This window comes from Vanacampus margaritifer, chromosome 14, assembly GCF_051991255.1.
Source record: "Vanacampus margaritifer isolate UIUO_Vmar chromosome 14, RoL_Vmar_1.0, whole genome shotgun sequence".
Classification (NCBI taxonomy): domain Eukaryota; kingdom Metazoa; phylum Chordata; class Actinopteri; order Syngnathiformes; family Syngnathidae; genus Vanacampus; species Vanacampus margaritifer.
The window spans coordinates 157,286-176,000 of NC_135445.1; the positions used below are offsets into that span (position 1 = coordinate 157,286).

At 51.0% G+C, this 18,715-nt stretch overlaps 2 protein-coding genes across 2 annotated transcripts; both read right to left on the bottom strand.

Annotated features, from left to right (window-relative positions):
- Positions 1-77: 77 nt before the first annotated feature.
- Positions 78-6,228, bottom strand: cfap53 (cilia and flagella associated protein 53). The gene is made up of 8 exons (XM_077585336.1): positions 6,069-6,228; positions 5,297-5,570; positions 3,391-3,564; positions 2,389-2,692; positions 2,051-2,269; positions 1,226-1,442; positions 618-720; positions 78-548 (listed from the first exon to the last, which is right to left on the bottom strand). Exons 2-8 carry the CDS (start codon positions 5,506-5,508, stop codon positions 326-328), a joined length of 1,452 nt encoding a protein of 483 aa, XP_077441462.1. The 5' UTR covers positions 5,509-5,570; positions 6,069-6,228; the 3' UTR covers positions 78-325.
- Positions 6,229-8,493: 2,265 nt separating this feature from the next.
- On the bottom strand, positions 8,494-18,500 carry LOC144034174 (uncharacterized). Its single transcript, XM_077542752.1, has 11 exons — positions 18,487-18,500; positions 18,111-18,188; positions 17,205-17,336; positions 17,083-17,159; positions 16,227-16,299; positions 15,683-15,932; positions 14,571-15,105; positions 12,421-14,243; positions 10,497-12,153; positions 8,859-9,947; positions 8,494-8,678 (listed from the first exon to the last, which is right to left on the bottom strand). Exons 1-11 carry the CDS (start codon positions 18,498-18,500, stop codon positions 8,494-8,496), a joined length of 5,913 nt encoding a protein of 1,970 aa, XP_077398878.1.
- Positions 18,501-18,715: the final 215 nt, after the last annotated feature.

Here is an 18,715-nt window from a genome sequence, read left to right on the forward strand (position 1 = left end):
TGACGTGCGTCCTGCCTGCCTGCCTGATATTTGCCCCCCCCCCCCCCCCCAAAAAAAAAACGGCTTGACAATAAATGTAGACTCCTGCAAACTCACATATTTGCAGATGTTTTTATTCCGATACTTGTATCTTTTATATGGTCATGCTAAAAACAGAACTGCCAAATGGAGTCCTGATTTTTTCAGGAAGCGACTCCCCAGAGTCCAAAGCAGACCTCAAAGACAAAAGATGAGTTAGGCAGATGCGACGTCGCAACGCGTGTCAAATTGAAACAAGGCAATATGCTTTTTCCTCCAAAATATTCCCCCCAAAACTGAGAGCGTTTCACTGCTGCTCCTGAAAGATGGCCGCTTTCCGGAACGGGTGCAAGATGCCGTCATGGGGCCGGGCCAGAACCTCGTCCTTCTTCTCCTGCTTCTCCTGCTCCATTTGCTGCAGCTTGTGCTGCTCCCTCAGCTCCTCGTCCTCGCGCTCTTGGTGCTCGCGCCGGCGCTGCTCGATCTGCGCTTGCAGCTCCGTCTGGTACGCCATGAAGGCCCGGTGCTGCCTGCGGGGGGCGCCACCAGCGTCACGCCGGCGCGCGCGAGAACAACAGGAGGCCCGTCGGCGCACTCACCTCTTTGCCAACTCCTCGTCGGCCCGCTTCATGTCCCGTACGGCGGCGTCCATCTCCACTCGCTCCTTGGCCATGTCGGCGCGTCTGCGGGAGTCGCGTTCCTCTGCACGTGCGCACACAACAAGATGGACGTTGTTGTTTGTCATCTCCTGGTTCCGGTGGAGTTCAGACTCTCATCGGCAGAGGTTAGCAGGCCCTTCCGTATTGCCGTGGATGACGACGCCCACCTTTTGGTACACGGAACGAGAAGGAGCGCCTGTTCTCCGCTTCGGCGTGCACTCGCCGAAAGGTGGGCGTCGTCATTGGCGGAAGGGCCCAGCTCCGCCCATCTCAAGCTTCCTTTGGATGAAACCTTTGGACTCGGTAGCGAGAGCCGCCAGAGACGACAACGCAAAGCCTCAACTTGAAATCTGCGTTGAGCCAAAACATGTCTACTTAAAGCTGGCACCCAGAACCAAAAGACTGGACTCGGACCTTCGGATGACGGCTGGGAGCGGCCCGGGACAATGGGACGAGAGCCAAGAGACTCAAGCCGAAGCGGGCGATGGCGACGGAAAGAGTCCAGCGCTCGGACCCGGCCGGTCGGCTCCAAGTGGACGCTAACTCACCTTTCTGTGCGGCCTGCAGCCGCCGGCACTCCAGGACCTCCTTCATCAGTCGCTCCCGGGCCTCCTGCTGCAGTTGGGTCCGCTGGTCCTGCCGGTCCCGCGCCTCTTGCTGATGCTCGGCCATCATTTGCTCAATCTCCTCCTCGTCCTTCTTGCGCTGCATCGTCGTTTCGGTCACGTACTGATGAAAGCGGATCTGCTGCTCCCTCATCTCCGCCTGCAGGCGCAAAAAACAAACGTCACTAACCCTAACCCTGGCCTTTTGACTGAAATCCACCGGCCCGGCCCGGCCCGACTTCTGTCCACCCCTGCCCGGCACGGCTCTGCCACTGATGAGAGTTGACTTTGCTGTCTACATTCCAATTGCGAGCCTCTTGGGGTAAAATGGGAGGGAAATGATCATTAAAAAGTACTGCCCGCTGTGCTAGATGGCCAGTCCAGCCCTGTCCGGAGTCCTGCAGCTTCGAGATGTTTCTGCCTAGCAACACACCTGGTACGAAAGGTCAGGATTGTTATCGGGCATACTGATGAGCTGATTGTATGAATCAGGTGTGCTAGTGGGCAGAAACATCTCAAACCTGTGGGACTCCGGACCTCGAGGACTGGAATAGCCGAACCCCGGTCTAAGCCGAACCCCGGTCTAAGCCGAACCCCAGTCTCAGCCGAACCCCGGTCTAAGCCGAACCCCAGTCTCAGCCGAACCCCGGTCTAAGCCGAACCCCGGTCTAAGCCGAACCCTGGTCTAAGCCGAACCCCGGTCTAAGCCGAACCCCGGTCTAAGCCCAAGCCTGCAAAGGAAGCTGGGTGACCGTTTCTTGTCCGTACCCGCTTGTCGGCCGTCTCCTGCTGGGCCTGAGTCTCTTCCTTGAGCGTCTGGCGCAGGATGCCGAGTTCGATCTGGAGCGCCTCCTGCTGCTCCCTGGCCACGCGATCCGTCTTCAGGCGCAGACTCTCGTCCAGCAAGCGGCGGCGGGCCGTCAGCGCGTCCTGTTCCAGCCGATGCTTGAGCTCGGCCTGCTTCTGCAGAAGGCGCACTTTCTCCTCCTGCGCGCCGGCACAGGACACATGCGCAAAAGTCAGGACGGGGCAGGACACACACACACAGGCTGGCGCAGCGGGGCCGGCACCCGCAAAGGTGCCATAGACGTGCAACGGGCGCCGACCTGCTGCCGCGCTTCCTCCTGCCTGGCGAGGAGCTCGCGCTGCCGCAGGCGCTCGGTTTCGGCCATCTGCTGGCACAGGAAGTCCTTCTGCATCTGGCCGCAGCGGTGCGCCTCGGCCGCCTCGCGCCGCTCACGCTCCTCCTTGGCGCTGGCGTCGGCTTGCCACAGCTGGTGGAACATGTCGTCCTCGCACTGGCGCCGGCGGGCGTCCTCCTGCTGGCCGCGCAGCTGGGCCCGACGCTCCTCGCAAATCTTCAGGAGGCGACGTTTGCTCTGGGCCTCGCGCAGTTCCTGGCACTGATCCCTGGAGGGAAAACATTTGCTGGAACCTCCACACTGGTAGTTGTTGGCCGGCTAAAGAGTACGGAGACCGGGTCCGGACCCGCGCAAGGCCAAGACTGTCAAGTACAATGAAAATGATTGAAATGGATTTGGCTACTGACCACTGACCTGGTCTCCAGCAGTCTTGATCAAAAATTGGATGCCAGACCACTTAACTCATTGACTGGCAGCCATTTTTGCTGAAGCAACCCCCTTCGCTCCCGGCTGTTTGACTGGATTTGGACTGATTTCGCAAGGCCCACAGAATATTGCGTTCTTTTGCTACAAAAACATGGAAGCTACCAAAAGGAAGATTAGAGTCTCTTCTTTTGTCGGGGAAAAAAAGAAGTATATTTGTATCCATTTCCGTTTTGCGGCAATTAGCATTCGAGTATAGCCGAGTTTCATCATTATTCACAAATCTGCTTAAAACGGTGGGGAAAATAACTTGTTGCAAATCTCTTATACTCTGCTGCCACCTGCTGGCCGTTTTTTGCAATAACTACCACTGCTTCAAGCGTTCTTCTCTGTATGCTCGAGCATCAAAAAACAACAACATTTCCTTACGTTTCTGAGACCTTGCCAACATTTAGAACGTTTTTATACGTTTTTGGGAGCCAACGAGTTTGCTGTGGAGAATAGTCGGGTATTGGGAAAACCGGCCGTGAAAGTGTGTCCCACCTAAAGAGCAGGTCCAACTTTTCGGCGGCCACTTGTTTGCGCTGCGCCTCCCTGGCCTCTTGCAGACTTTTGGCTCGCTCGCGCATCTGCTTTTGTCGGGTCTGCGGCGAGTCGTGCTCCAGGCGGGCCGCCAGAACCAGCTGCCGTTCCTCCTCCTCCAGAAGCTCCCGCAGCCTGAGGAGCCGCGAGACACGTCGCTCTGAGAGGTTGTGGCTCATTTCAGTCTGGGACGCACAAATCCCAGATCGGCCGCCGTTTGTCAATTGTCTTCCGTTCAGTGGATGGCGACCGCTCCGTTCCCTTCCTATGCGCCCGCCAAGGTTAATGACGAAAACAAATACCAACTCAAACTACATTTTAGCTTCATTGGAACAAACGATAATGGTATTGAAAATGTTTTTTGTCAATTGATGATATGCGAGCTTTGGGATGGATTTGAAAAGGATCGATTATTCACCAGCTTTGACAGCCATACAAAAATTCATTAAAAACAAAACTTCATAAAAACAAAACTTCATGAAAACAAAATTAAAATCAAGCATTTTGACCCTAACTCTCAAACTGAATTGAAAACATATCAACTTCAAAACTAACCGTCCAACCATGAAAAACGCTAAACTATTCCAACCTTGGCACTGACTGGTCAAGTAAACAATGGACTGGTCAGCAGTTGATGAAGGACATAACTAGAGAAAAAATGGACGGGATTGGTCGCCAGTCACTGGCTGGATGCATAAAGACAAACCGCTGATCTGAATATATGACTGGATAGGCCAAGACTTTTGAAGCGACAGGGCGGCCATCTTGCTCCTCCCAAAGTATCCAAATTGGTCAACATTTGAGACACTACTTAGTAGAAACAGCACGATTTGTGATGTTTTCATTTGGTTAAACATAAACAAGAGGACTTCAGACATTTTACAACTTGTCTTTACTCATTGACTAGCAGCCATTTTCACTGAAGCAGCCCCCTTTGCTCCCGACTGGTTTACTGGATTTTTGACCGATTTTGCAAGGTTCACGGAATATTCTGTTCTATTGCTATAAAAACGTGGAACTTACCAAAAGAAAGATTCGACTCTCTTCTTTCTCCAGGAAAAAACGCATGTTTCTATCTGTTTCCGTTTTGCAGCAATTAGCATATAGCTAAGTTTCATCATCATTCACAAATCAGTTTTAAACGGTGGGGGAAAGAGCTTTTTTTTGCAACATGGCCCTGGTTGATCTCTTATACACTGCTGCCACCTGCTGGCCGTTTTTGTAATAACTGCCATTGCTTCACCCGTTCTCTTCAGTTCAAAGGCTACGTCTAAGCCTTCTGAATGCTCTAGCATAAAAAAAATAAAAAAAACATAAAAAAGTTACATTTTTGGGACCGTGTCAATAATTAAAAGTAAAAAATTTGGGAGCAAATGAGTTAAATACATGTAGAAATGATACGCTTAATGATGTTTACAGGAGGAAACTTTTTTTAAATGAAAGAATTCTAACTGAAATTCAACAAAAGATTCCTCTGCCAAATCTAGTATTGAGGCCTACTGAGCCATCGAAGAAAACGGGGCTCTTCAAAGCAGCGCATAGTGTGTGTGCACTTGTTATCATTTTTGGACTTGTTAAAAAATAGTGACCAAACACCCTCCCCCCGCCCACCGGCCCTTTACGAACCGCCTACGAGCTGCATATGTCTGATCTGTGCGTCTACCGTATAGTTTTCACACAGTAGTCTCCTGGCAACATGGGAGGAGCAAGATGGCCGCCCCGTGGCTTCAACGGCTTGCACGGGTTGGGCTATCCAGTCATATATTCAGATCAGCGAGACAAACAGACGATTGGGCAGCCATGTTGTAAATGAACGAGTTGCTGATGGAGGCTGGAAGCCGGAGCGCTGCGGCGTTGTGGGCGTCACCTTTGTTGGCGCTGGTGGACGGAGAAGCGGTGCTGCATCATGATGTCGTCCACGTCCCTCCGGACAGTGTGACGCACGTTGCGGGCGTCGCTGCTCAGCAGCCAGCCGTTGTTGACGCGGCGCGCCTCGTGCTCGCGCGCACGCTCGGCGATGCGCTCGCGCTCCTCGTCGTGCTGCTTGCAAAGCAGCATGGCGCGCCGTGCGGGAAGCATGCTTGCTCCCGTTTCGTCCTTTTCTTCTTCTTCTTCTTCTTGGTGGTACGCCTTCGGTGCGGCTAGCGAAGCACAACAAAAACACTTTTGGGAAAGAGGTGAGAGATTCTGTCGGTCCTGTAACTTTGCATTCTTACTCAGTCACTCTCAAATTGGTCTCCCTCTAGTGGTACAAAACACAATTGCTACCCAAGTAGGCTTCACTTGCATTTCAAGGGGAACGTTTTGACGTTTTCTTTACAGACAGGACAACGAGAGAGAGAGAAAGAACACCTGTGCTGTGAGCAGTTAGTTGCACGTTGTCAGCAAGTGTCAAGTTGCTTGAAATGAGTATTTCTTGACGAACTTGTTGATTCTCCCTCTGAACTGATGTCCACGAACGAAATGTCTTTTGTTTTCTTCGAGTGGCTTCACGTGTCGACGCTTTTTGCAGTTCGCGCTCAACATTTGTTGTCGTTTTCACACTACTAACCAGCAAACTGGTTTGTTCTTTGTTTTGCTGACTAAACGCCAAGCAAGAAGAACAGGAAGGTCGTTCGGTCGTTCGGTCGGAGACTCACCTGGTCGCGGTGCGCGTGCTGGTGGCAGATTCGCTCCTTTCAGCGCGGCCGCGTCGCCACGGTGACCGGCAAACAGGAGCGCTGACGTCACACGCGAGCCCAAAGACACTGGCGAGCGTGACGTCGAGGGCACGTGACGAGAACGCGAGCCGCTTGCCACAACGTCACCGACTCATTTGCCAAAGTAGTTTCCCCCAAAACGCATGTTTTTCAATAAACGCATGTTTTTCAATAAACGCATGAAGACACGTGTGTTTTTGAGTTTTAGAAACAAGATTTTGTAGCAAGAATATTGATCGCAGATAAAACAAAAGCAAGAAAACCCTCGCATTCTGCAATGGACTTCTAGGTGCGTTCAATGACCACGCACGCAGTAGGAAATCTCATTACACATAGAAAAAGCTCAAACGACTGGTGATGAATGTTAATGTTTTGGGGTTTTAATGTTAGGGTTAGGAACATTTTCGAAAAATCGCCAATTTATGTGGTAAAAGTTACAAGATCCCGCAGCAGGAGATACGCATTTTTTTTCCGGGGCTAACTATACTTTGGCACAACAATGGAAACCGTGACAGCCGCAAGCTGCCTGCCGGCCTGAAAAAATAAATAAAAAATAAAAAAGTTCACAAACTTCGAGAACGCATCTTGTACTGAGCCGTTGATTTCCACCGATCAGACCAATCACAGAGCGACATTGTGTTCGGGGCGGGATATGCAGCTGTGATGAAACCAGGAAGCGCCGAGGCCGGGAAACAATCAAACCCAACATGGACGAATGGACGCTGCATTTAATTCCGTTTCCTTGTCACTGACACGTCATCTTTGGACTCAGACTTGACCTTCCCAACCTGGACCAATAAAGTGTTCCGGACTGCGGCCCTCCAGGACCGGATTTTGACACCTATGTTTTAAATCGTTGTGCAAACCGAAAGGTAGTTGCCATGACTACCGTTGCTTCATCTTAAAACATGCATCCATTGTTTGGTTTTGCATCTTGCCTGCTGGACTGTATTTTAATAAAGAACCCCACGCCAAGGGAAAAAGTGCTTGGCAAGAAAATAAAGGCCCTTCCTTCTGGCTGTCCAGACAACCGTTTCTGCACCTCCTCATATTCCATCACCCGCAAAAAAAAACACTGTTTAGCTGGCGTCAGCCCAGACCGGCTAACAATCACAACATCACAGATTTCATGTCAAAAAGCATCCAATACACAAAAAGGAAAAGGATAGACGGGAAATGATTTTGACTGAATTTATTTGAAGAAAGAGGCTAAAAGATCTAAAAGGAAACATTTGACATGGGAGCGCCCCAGAGTCCACCTAACCAGGATGGCAGCCATGTTGGCTCCTGCGTCTGGAACTACACTTTTGGCAGTGTTCGTCATCAGCTTTGTTGCGGTGGCTGTCCTTGTGTTGTGCCTCGTCCTGCCCCCCGTTGTGGCCTACCGAGTCTTCCGCCTTGTGGTCATGGTGGTTCTCATTGGTGTCGGCCTGATTGTCATCTCCGCCCACATGGCTAGCCTTGTGGGGGCTGCCATTTTCATCACCCCCCCTTTCTCGGCTCCCTTCATCGTCAACTGCTCTTTGGGGGCTGTCCTCTTTTTCTTCCTTGTGGTAGTCCTCATCGGGGCCTTTCTCCTCGTGTCATGGGTGCGCTCAACATCTTTTTTGTGGCGGCCACCTTCCCGAACTCCGCCACCCTCATTGTTGACGTCTGACTTTGTGGGGCGGCCTTCGTTGTGGTCGTCCTTGTCATGATGACCGATGTCGTTGTCAATTGCCCTGTTGGTACCAGCTTTGTTTTGGCTTTCATGTTCTTTGTGGTGGTTGCTTTGGCCCTCGTGGTCTCCATTGTTTGATAGGGCCATTGTGGACTGGCTAGCAGGAGCTGAAGTTGGACTACTGGTAGTTCCAGGTCTTTAAATTGGGGAAGTTCTAGTGCGCAAACACTTTTGAAGGATGGACCCTGTAATGGCCGCGGTGGCTGTGGTTCTTGGGATCTTGATAGTAGCTGTAGCGCTCCACACCCCTGGGATGAACAAAGCTCTGGTGACCTCTGCGGTGGCCATTGTTCCAGGGAATGACACCGTGGTCATTGACATCTAGCCTTTGCCCATAAGTTAGCACTGGAGAAGTAGTGTTTAAAGTATGGAAGAGACTCTTGTCTGAAGGATAAGAAGAATGGAGAGCAAGGATTGGAGCAAGACTACTTATTCCAGCTGTTCAGACAGGAGAGGTTTTATTAAGGGTTTGGGAGGGAATTTGTGAAGGGCGGAACTCAAGACTTCCTTGAAGGCCATGGTTGTTGCGACCTGTACGGACCCTTAAGACCTCTTTTGTTTGGAAAAGTTTTTTTTGGAGAATGAAAATTATTTGCCCTTCCTGGATGGAATGTTGTGGACTAGACTAAGTTTTGAGCCAAACTGCTAATTGTTCCGTGTGATGAGATTGGAGAACTTGTGAGCGACGGAGGGAGTTTCTGAAGGACTGTCTCTGTGGCCCTGGACCTTGTGACCCCAGCGGTGGCCCTTAAGACCCCCAGCGTGGCCGTGGCCCTTGAGACCCCAGCGGTGGCCCTTCAGACCCCCAGTAAGACCGTGGCCCTTGACACCTTCATATGGTGTTGTTGGAGATGTAGTGGTTAGAGAAGGGGATTCACTTGCTCTTCCAGGAAGCAATGTTGTGGACCAGACAATTTTTCTAGTTGTTCTATGCGATGAGACTGGAGAACTTGTGAGGGATTGAGAGGGAGTTTATGAAGGACTGATTTTGTGGCCGTGGACCTTGTGACCCCAGCGGTGGCCTGTGAGACCCCAGCGGTGGCCTTTGTTGCCCCAGCGGTGGCCGTGGCCTTTGACACTCCAGGGGTGGCCGTGGCCCTTGAGACCTTCATATGTTGTTGTTGGAGATGTAGTGGTTATAAAAGGGGATTCACTTGCTCTTCTAGGATGCAATGTTGTGGACCAGACTAGGTTTTGAGCCAAACTGCTGGTTGTTCCATGTGATGCGATTGGAGAACGTGTGAGGGATTCAGAGGTAGTTTCTGAAGGACTGGTTTTGTGGCTGTGGACATTGTGATCCCAGAGGTGGCCGTTCAGACCCCAGCGGTGGCCTTTGTTATCCCAGAGGTGGCCATGGCCCTTGAGACCTTCATATGATGTTGTTGGAGATGTAGTGGTTATAAAAGGGGATTCACTTGCTCTTCCATAAAGCAATGTTGTGGACCAGACTAGGTTTTGAGCCAAACAGCTGGTTGTTCCGTGTGATGCGATTGGAGAACTTGTGAGGGATTGAGAGGTAGTTTCTGAAGGACTGGTTTTGTGGCTGTGGACCTTGTGACCCCAGAGGTGGCCTGTGAGACCCCAGCGGTGGCCGTGGCCCTTGACACTCCAGGGGTGGCCGTGGCCCTTGAGACCTTCATATGATGTTGTTGGAGATGTAGTGGTTTTAGAAGGGGATTCACTTGGTCTTCCTGCAGAGAATGTTGTGGACCAGACTAGGTTTTGAGCCAAACTGCTGGTTGTTCCGTGTGATGAGATTGGAGAAATTGTGAGGGATTGAGAAGGAGTTTCTGAAGGACTGGTTTTGTGGCTGTAAACCTTGTGACCCCAGATGTGGCCTTTGTTACCCCAGAGGTGGCCTTTGTTACCCCAGCGGTGGCCGTTGCCCTTGAGACCTTCATATGATGTTGTTGGAGATGTAGTGGTTTTAGAAGGGGATTCACTTGGTCTTCCTGCAGAGAATGTTGTGGACCAGACTAGGTTTTGAGCCAAACTGCTGGTTGTTCCGTGTGATGCGATTGGAGAACTTGTGAGGGATTGAGAGGTAGTTTCTGAAGGACTGGTTTTGTGGCTGTAAACCTTGTGACCCCAGAGGTGGCCTTTGTTACCCCAGTGGTGGCCGTGGCCCTTGAGACCTTCATATGATGTTGTTGGAGATGTAGTGGTTTTAGAAGGGGATTCACTTGGTCTTCCTAAAGAGAATGTTGTGGACCAGACTAGGTTTTGAGCCAAACTGCTGGTTGTTCCGTGTGATGCGATTGGAGAACTTGTGAGGGATTGAGAGGTAGTTTCTGAAGGACTGGTTTTGTGGCTGTGGACCTTGTGACCCCAGAGGTGGCCTGTGAGACCCCAGCGGTGGCCTTTGTTACCCCAGCGGTGGCCGTGGCCCTTGACACTCCAGGGGTGGCCGTGGCCCTTGAGACCTTCATATGATGTTGTTGGAGATGTAGTGGTTTTAGAAGGGGATTCACTTGGTCTTCCTGCAGAGAATGTTGTGGACCAGACTAGGTTTTGAGCCAAACTGCTGGTTGTTCCGTGTGATGAGATTGGAGAAATTGTGAGGGATTGAGAAGGAGTTTCTGAAGGACTGGTTTTGTGGCTGTAAACCTTGTGACCCCAGAGGTGCCCTTTGTTACCCCAGCGGTGGCCTTTGTTACCCCAGCGGTGGCCTTTGACTCTCCAGGGGTGGCCGTGGCCCTTGAGACCTTCATATGTCGTTGGAGATGTATTGGTTACAGATGGGGATTCACTTGCTCTTCCTGCAGAGAATGTTGTGGACCAGACTAGGTTTTGAGCCAAACTGCTGGTTGTTCCGTGTGATGCGATTGGAGAACTTGTGAGGGATTGAGAGGTAGTTTCTGAAGGACTGGTTTTGTGGCTGTGGACCTTGTGACCCCAGAGGTGGCCTGTGAGACCCCAGCGGTGGCCTTTGTTACCCCAGCGGTGGCCGTGACCCTTGACACTCCAGGGGTGGCCGTGGCCCTTGAGACCTTCATATGATGTTGTTGAGGATGTAGTGGTTTTAGAAGGGGATTCACTTGCTCTTCCTGCAGAGAATGTTGTGGACCAGAGTAGGTTTTGAGCCAAACTGCTGGTTGTTCCGTGTGATGCGATTGGAGAACTTGTGAGGGATTGAGAGGTAGTTTCTGAAGGACTGGTTTTGTGGCTGTGGACCTTGTGACCCCAGAGGTGGCCTGTGAGACCCCAGCGGTGGTCTTTGTTACCCCAGCGGTGGCCGTGGCCCTTGACACTCCAGGGGTGGCCGTGGCCCTTCAGACCTTCATATGTTGTTGTTGGAGATGTAGTGGTTATAAAAGGGGATTCACTTGCTCTTCCATAAAGCAATGTTGTGGACCAGACTAGGTTTTGAGCCAAACTGCTGGTTGTTCCGTGTGATGAGATTGGAGAAATTGTGAGGGATTCAGAGGTAGTTTTTGAAGGACTGGTTTTGTGGCTGTGGACCTTGTGACCCCAGAGGTGGCCTGTGAGACCCCAGCGGTGGCCTTTGTTACCCCAGCGGTGGCCGTGGCCCTTGAGACCCCAGGGGTGGTCGTGGCCCTTGACACCTTCATATGTTGTTGTTGGAGATGTAGTGGTTATAAAAGGGGATTCACTTGCTCTTCCATAAAGCAATGTTGTGGACCAGACTAGGTTTTGAGCCAAACTGCTGGTTGTTCCGTGTGATGCGATTGGAGAACTTGTGAGGGATTGAGAGGTAGTTTCTGAAGGACTGGTTTTGTGGCTGTAAACCTTGTGACCCCAGAGGTGGCCTTTGTTACCCCAGCGGTGGCCTTTGTTACCCCAGTGGTGGCCGTGGCCCTTGAGACCTTCATATGATGTTGTTGGAGATGTAGTGGTTTTAGAAGGGGATTCACTTGGTCTTCCTGCAGAGAATGTTGTGGACCAGACTAGGTTTTGAGCCAAACTGCTGGTTGTTCCGTGTGATGAGATTGGAGAAATTGTGAGGGATTGAGAAGGAGTTTCTGAAGGACTGGTTTTGTGGCTGTAAACCTTGTGACCCCAGAGGTGGCCTTTGTTAACCCAGCGGTGGCCTTTGACTCTCCAGGGGTGGCCGTGGCCCTTGAGACCTTCATATGTCGTTGGAGATGTATTGGTTACAGATGGGGATTCACTTGCTCTTCCTGCAGAGAATGTTGTGGACCAGACTAGGTTTTGAGCCAAACTGCTGGTTGTTCCGTGTGATGCGATTGGAGAACTTGTGAGGGATTGAGAGGTAGTTTCTGAAGGACTGGTTTTGTGGCTGTGGACCTTGTGACCCCAGAGGTGGCCTGTGAGACCCCAGCGGTAGCCTTTGTTACCCCAGCGGTGGCCGTGGCCCTTGACACTCCAGGGGTGGCCGTGGCCCTTGAGACCTTCATATGATGTTGTTGGAGATGTAGTGGTTTTAGAAGGGGATTCACTTGGTCTTCCTGCAGAGAATGTTGTGGACCAGACTAGGTTTTGAGCCAAACTGCTGGTTGTTCCGTGTGATGAGATTGGAGAAATTGTGAGGGATTGAGAAGGAGTTTCTGAAGGACTGGTTTTGTGGCTGTAAACCTTGTGACCCCAGAGGTGCCCTTTGTTACCCCAGCGGTGGCCTTTGTTACCCCAGCGGTGGCCTTTGACTCTCCAGGGGTGGCCGTGGCCCTTGAGACCTTCATATGTCGTTGGAGATGTATTGGTTACAGATGGGGATTCACTTGCTCTTCCTGCAGAGAATGTTGTGGACCAGACTAGGTTTTGAGCCAAACTGCTGGTTGTTCCGTGTGATGCGATTGGAGAACTTGTGAGGGATTGAGAGGTAGTTTCTGAAGGACTGGTTTTGTGGCTGTGGACCTTGTGACCCCAGAGGTGGCCTGTGAGACCCCAGCGGTGGCCTTTGTTACCCCAGCGGTGGCCGTGGCCCTTGACACCTTCATATGATGTTGTTGGAGATGTAGTGGTTATAAAAGGGGATTCACTTGCTCTTCTAGGATGCAATGTTGTGGACCAGACAAGGTTTTGAGCCAAACTGCTGGTTGTTCCGTGTGATGAGATTGGAGAAATTGTGAGGGATTCAGAGGTAGTTTTTGAAGGACTGGTTTTGTGGCTGTGGACCTTGTGACCCCAGAGGTGGCCTTTGTTACCCCAGCGGTGGCCGTGGCCCTTGAGACCCCAGGGGTGGTCGTGGCCCTTCAGACCTTCATATGTTGTTGTTGGAGATGTAGTGGTTATAAAAGGGGATTCACTTGCTCTTCCATAAAGCAATGTTGTGGACCAGACTAGGTTTTGAGCCAAACTGCTGGTTGTTCCGTGTGATGAGATTGGAGAAATTGTGAGGGATTGAGAAGGAGTTTCTGAAGGACTGGTTTTGTGGCTGTAAACCTTGTGACCCCAGAGGTGGCCTTTGTTACCCCAGCGATGGCCTTTGACTCTCCAGGGGTGGCCGTGGCCCTTGAGACCTTCATATGTCGTTGGAGATGTATTGGTTACAGATGGGGATTCACTTGCTCTTCCTGCAGAGAATGTTGTGGACCAGACTAGGTTTTGAGCCAAACTGCTGGTTGTTCCGTGTGATGCGATTGGAGAACTTGTGAGGGATTGAGAGGTAGTTTCTGAAGGACTGGTTTTGTGGCTGTGGACCTTGTGACCCCAGAGGTGGCCTGTGAGACCCCAGCGGTGGCCTTTGTTACCCCAGCGGTGGCCGTGGCCCTTGACACTCCAGGGGTGGCCGTGGCCCTTGAGACCTTCATATGATGTTGTTGGAGATGTAGTGGTTTTAGAAGGGGATTCACTTGCTCTTCTAGGATGCAATGTGGTGGACCAGACTCGGTTTTGAGCCAAACTGCTGGTTGTTCCATGTGATGCGATTGGAGAACTTGTGAGGGATTGAGAGGTAGTTTCTGAAGGACTTGTTTTGTGGCTGTGGACCTTGTGACCCCAGAGGTGGCCTGTGAGACCCCAGCGGTGGCCTTTGTTACCCCAGCGGTGGCCTTTGTTACCCCAGCGGTGGCCTTTGTTACCCCAGCGGTGGCCGTGGCCCTTGACACTCCAGGGGTGGCCGTGGCCCTTCAGACCTTCATATGATGTTGTTGGAGATGTAGTGGTTAGAAAAGGGGATTCACTTGCTCTTTCAGGAAGCAATGTTGTGGACCAGACAAGGTTTTGAGCTAAACTGCTGGTTGTTCCATGTGATGCCATTGGAGAACTTGTGAGGGACTCAGAGGTAGTTTCTGAAGGACTGTCTCTGTGGCTGTGGACCTTGTGACCCCAGCGGTGGCCCGTGAAACCCCAGCGGTGCCCCTTAAGACTCCCAGTGTGGCTGTGGCCCTTGAGACCCCAGGGGTGGCCATGGCCCTTGACACTTTCATATGTTGTTGGAGATGTAGTGGTTAGAGAAGATTCACTTGGTCTTCCTGCAGAGAATGTTGTGGACCAGACAAGGTTTTGAGCCCAACTGCTGGGTGTTGCACGTGTTAAGATTGTTGTACTTGCGAGCAATTTGAAGGGAATTTCTGAAGTATTACCCATGTGACCCCAGCGGTGGCCGTGGCCTCTGTGAACGTCATGTGTTTTGGTTGGATAAGTAGTGTTTACAGAAAGTGAAGGACTTGATTTCCATGGAGGGGATGTTGTGGACCAGAAAACAAGGGTTTGGGCCAGATTGCTGGTTGTTTTAAGTGTTGAAACAAGAGAATTTGTGAGCGATTGGGAGGGAGTTTCTAAAGGACTGCCTGTCTGACCCCAGCAGTGGCCGTGGCCCTTGTGACCATGCCCCTGTTTACAAACGTGATCATTTGCGGACATTGGAGAGGGAGTTGTCAGGTATGGGAAGAGAGCTGCTCCAGACAGAGATTTTGTAGATATCAGTGCAGCTAAAGTAGGAGTGGCAATTGTTCTCTGCGTTGGAGCTGGATAAGTTGCAGTGAGGGGCTGGGAGACTGCTTCGGTCGGATGGCCCTTGTACCGGCCCCAGCGGTGGCCGTGGCTCTTGTGGAGGCCCCAGCGGAGGCTGTGACCCTTGTGGCGGCCCAGGCCCTTGTGGCGGCCCAGGCCCTTCCGGCGGCCCCAGCGAAGGCCCTTCCGGCGGCCCCAGCGAAGGCCCTTCCGGCGGCCCCAGCGGAGGCCCTTCCGGCGGCCCCAGCGGTGGCGGCCCCAGCGCCGGCCCTTGTAGTGGCCCCAGCGGCAGCGCCGGCACTTGTGGCGGCCCCAGCGGCAGCGCCGGCACTTGTGGCGGCCCCAGCGCCGGCACTTGTGGCGGCCCCAACGGCCATAACGCTGCCCACAAGTGCGACCATATGGTGTCACTGGATAAGTATTCACAGAGGGGGCAGTAGTTATGGAATAGGATGTTGAAGAGTCAATGACAAGGACGGAAGATGAACTAATCATTCTCGGTGACGAGACAGGAGCTGTATTAAGTGATCGGGAGGGAACTTCTGAAGGGTGGCCCTTGTGGCTCCAGTGGTGGCCCTGCGGCACAGGAGAAGTTGTGATTTGAAAAGGGGAGAAACTTGCCATTTCTGGAGTGGATTTTCTAACAGAGGATGGAACTGCTTTAGTCATCCCAGTTGTCACAAAGAAATATTTCCAAGGGTTTGCAGTCACTTGGGAAATTGTCACAGGTGTGTCTGACACTGGGAATCCTGACAGAGTTTGTGAATGTGCTGCCATTCCTGAAGGGGATTTCATAGAAACGATTGCACTGGTTGCTGGCAGTAGAGAAACTGCTCCAGGGGTTGCTTTCACATGATGAGTCATCACCGGAGCTGTGAACCGAGTTTCGCCTGAAAGGAATATTGTGGACTTGTTTGTAGTATAAGCCAGACTACTGGTTTTGCTAGGTGTTGCTGACACAGAAGTAGTCATTTGAGCTGAGGGAGGAGTCGTTTCTGAAGAGAGTATTGGAGAGCCAATCGAAGCTCTTTGAGTCAGGCTCATGGATGATCCAACCGCTTGTGTCACTAGCAAAGCAGTACCTGATATTTCCGTCATTGGAGAGGTTATTGAAAAAGCCGATGTAGATTGGACTGCAGTGGTTGGAGCTGGACCACTTTGTGTTGCAGTTAGAAAAGTTGGCGCTGGATATTGGTAAGGAGTTGTCGCTGCAGAAATGGATGTTGTAGACAGCACTGAAGTGGTTTGAGCCAGACTACTAGTTTTGGGTGCTTCCGCCAATGCAGAAATGGATCTTTGAGCAGAAGTTGTCGTTTTACTTGGCGCTTGCAAGGGAGTTGTCGTTGCTGAAGTGGAAGTAGTTGACAGGATTACAGTGGTTGGAGCCTGACTACTGGTTGTTTCGTGTGTTGAGGTCACTGTAAAAGCAGATGTCTGAGCTACAGAGGGAATTGCTTTTCCAGGATAGGACGTAGACAGCACGGCATTGAATGGAGTCCCACCAATGCTGGTCCCAGCTGTTTCTGTCACTGGAGAAGTTGTCCTTGGAAGCACTGCAGACGGAATTTTTGTTCCCTGATGGGACATAGACAGGATTGCAGTGGATGGAGACGGCATACTAGTTGTTCCAAATGTAGTTGTCCCAGGTGTTTCTGTTCCTGGAGATGTTGGAACTTGGGAAGAAGTTGTCACTGCTGAGGCAGATGTGAGCGGGACTGCAGAGCTTGGAACCAGACTCCTGCTCATTTCAAGTAGCGTCACTGCAGAAGTAGATGCCAGCACTGCAAAGGGAATTTTGGTTCCCTGATGGGACACATCCAGGATTGCAGTGGTTGGAGTTACACCAATGGTTATTCCAGGTGTTGCAGCCCTTCGAGAAGTTGTTGATGGAACTTTGGAATGAGTTCTCACTAAAGTGGCTTTTATAGAGAGGATTGCAGTGGTTGGAGCCGGGCTACGAGTTGATTCGGATGGGGACGTCACTCTGGAACTAGTAATCTGAGCTCCAAAGAGAACTGTTGTTAGCTTGTAAGACGTAGACGGTACTTTAGTTTGTGTCGGAATACTGGTTGTTCCAAGTGCTGCTGTCATTGGTGAAAATGTTCCAGGTGTAGCTGACATTAGAAAAGGAACTCTCAGAGTTTGGGAAGAAATGGTGGTCCCTGAAGACGATGTTTTAAAATTAATTGTTGGAGTTAGACTTCTGATTGTTCCAAGTGCTGCTGTTTTTGGAAGAGTTCCAGGTGATTCAGTCACTGTAGAAGTTGTAGTTGTTGGTGCCTGTGACGGTGTTACCGAAGTGGTTACAGTAGATTGGATTTTAGTGGTTGGAGTCAGACCAATGGTTTCAACCGTTACAGTCTCGAGGGAAGTTGTCACAGGTGTTGCATTCCGTGCAGAAATTGGCATTGGAGCTTGGGAGGGAGTCGCCATTGCTGAACCCGATGCAGGCAGGATTGCAGCAGTTGAGGAAAGACTACCGCTTGTTTCGATCACTGCAAAAGTAGATGTCAAAGCTGTAGAAGGAGGTTTTGTTCCAGGATAAGAAGTAGACAATGATGTTGTCCCAAATGTTGCAGTCCCTGGAGAAGTTGACACAAATGTTGCATTTCCTGGAGAAATTGGCATTGGAGCTTGGGATGGAGTTGCCATTGCTGAAGCCGATGTAGGCGGGATTTCAAGAGTTGAGGCAGGAATACCGCTTGTTTCTGTTACTCCAGAAGTAGATGTCAGAGCTGCAGAAGGAGGTTTCGTTCCAGAATAAGATGTAGACAAGGATGCAGTGCTTCGAGTCAATCCAATGGTTGTGCCTGTAGAACTTGTCTCAGTTGTTACAGACTTTGGAGTAGTTGTCAATGCTTGTGAGGGAGATGTTGCTCTGGTAAATGTTGCAGACAGGATTACATTGGTGGTTTCAGGTGTTGCAAACACTCCAAAAGATGTGCTATTCCCTGGCCAAGTTGTCACAGGTGTGGCAGCCCCTGGAGAAGATGTCCCAAGCATGACAATCCCTGGAAAAGAAGTTATCATTGCAGCTTGGGAGGGAGTTGTTGCTGAAGCAGATGTAGAGCGGGTTGCAGTGGCTGGGTCTGGGCTTCTGGTTGTTTCAGGTGTTGCTTTCTCTGTAGAAGTAGATGTCTGACCTGCAGAGGGAAATGTTGTTCCCTGATGGGACACAGACAAAAATGCAGTAGATGTTTTACCATTGGTTGTTCCAAGAGTTGCAGCCACTCCAGAGGGCGTCACAGCTCTTTCAGTCGCTGGAGGAGTTTTCCAAGGTGTTGCAATTACTGTCCCTGGAGAAGTCATCATTGCAGCTTGTGAGGAGGGAGTTGTTATCGAAGTGGATAATAAAGACTGGAATTCAGTGATTGGAGTCAGACTACTGGTTGTCCATCCTGAAGATGATGTAGACCTGATTTTGGGCTTTGGAGCCAGACTTGTAGTTGCTCCAAGTACTGCTGCTATTGGGACATATGTTCCAAGTAATCCAGTCACTGCAGAGATTGTAGTTTGAGCTTCAACGAAGGGAGTTGTTCCTGAAGTGGATGTTGTAGACAGGATTACAGTAGATGGAGACAGACCAGTGGTTGTTCCAAGTACTGCAGCACCTGTAGAAGTCGTCCCAAGTGTTGCACTCCCTGGAGGAGTTGTCTGAGGCCTTACAGTTACTGAATCAGTTGCCCCAGATTTTGTTGTCACTGGAGAAGCTGTCGTCCGAGTTTTGGAGGAAGTTAAAGCTAATGTTGCAGGAATGATTACAGTGGAGGAGGCATGACTACTGGTTGTTATCGTCGCTTCAGAAGTAGATGTCGGAGGAGCAGCCGTAATTTTCATTCTCTGATGGGGCGTAGATGGTATTGCAGTGTATAGATCCAGACCAGCAGTTGTTCCAAGTGTTGCAGTCACAAGCGGTCCAGGTCTAGCAGTTGCTGGTGGAGTATTCATTGATGTTTTCCTTGCTGGAGAAGTAGTCACAGGTGTTGCAGTT

Coding starts and splice junctions, on each gene's coding strand:
- LOC144034174 (XM_077542752.1), bottom strand. Junction 15,106..15,682: donor GCTCAAATGACTACTTCTGT/GTCAGCAACACC, acceptor ACTTGTGGGCAG/CGTTATGGCCGTTGGGGCCG. Junction 9,948..10,496: donor CCACCGCTGGGGTAACAAAG/GCCACCGCTGGG, acceptor GGGGTAACAAAG/GCCACCTCTGGGGTCACAAG.
- cfap53 (XM_077585336.1), bottom strand. CDS start 5,508: ATGCTTCCCGCACGGCGCGCCATGCTGCTTTGCAAGCAGCACGACGAG. Junction 2,693..3,390: donor AAGTTGGACCTGCTCTTTAG/GTGGGACACACT, acceptor TTTTCCCTCCAG/GGATCAGTGCCAGGAACTGC. Junction 721..1,225: donor GCTGCAGGCCGCACAGAAAG/GTGAGTTAGCGT, acceptor GCGCACGTGCAG/AGGAACGCGACTCCCGCAGA.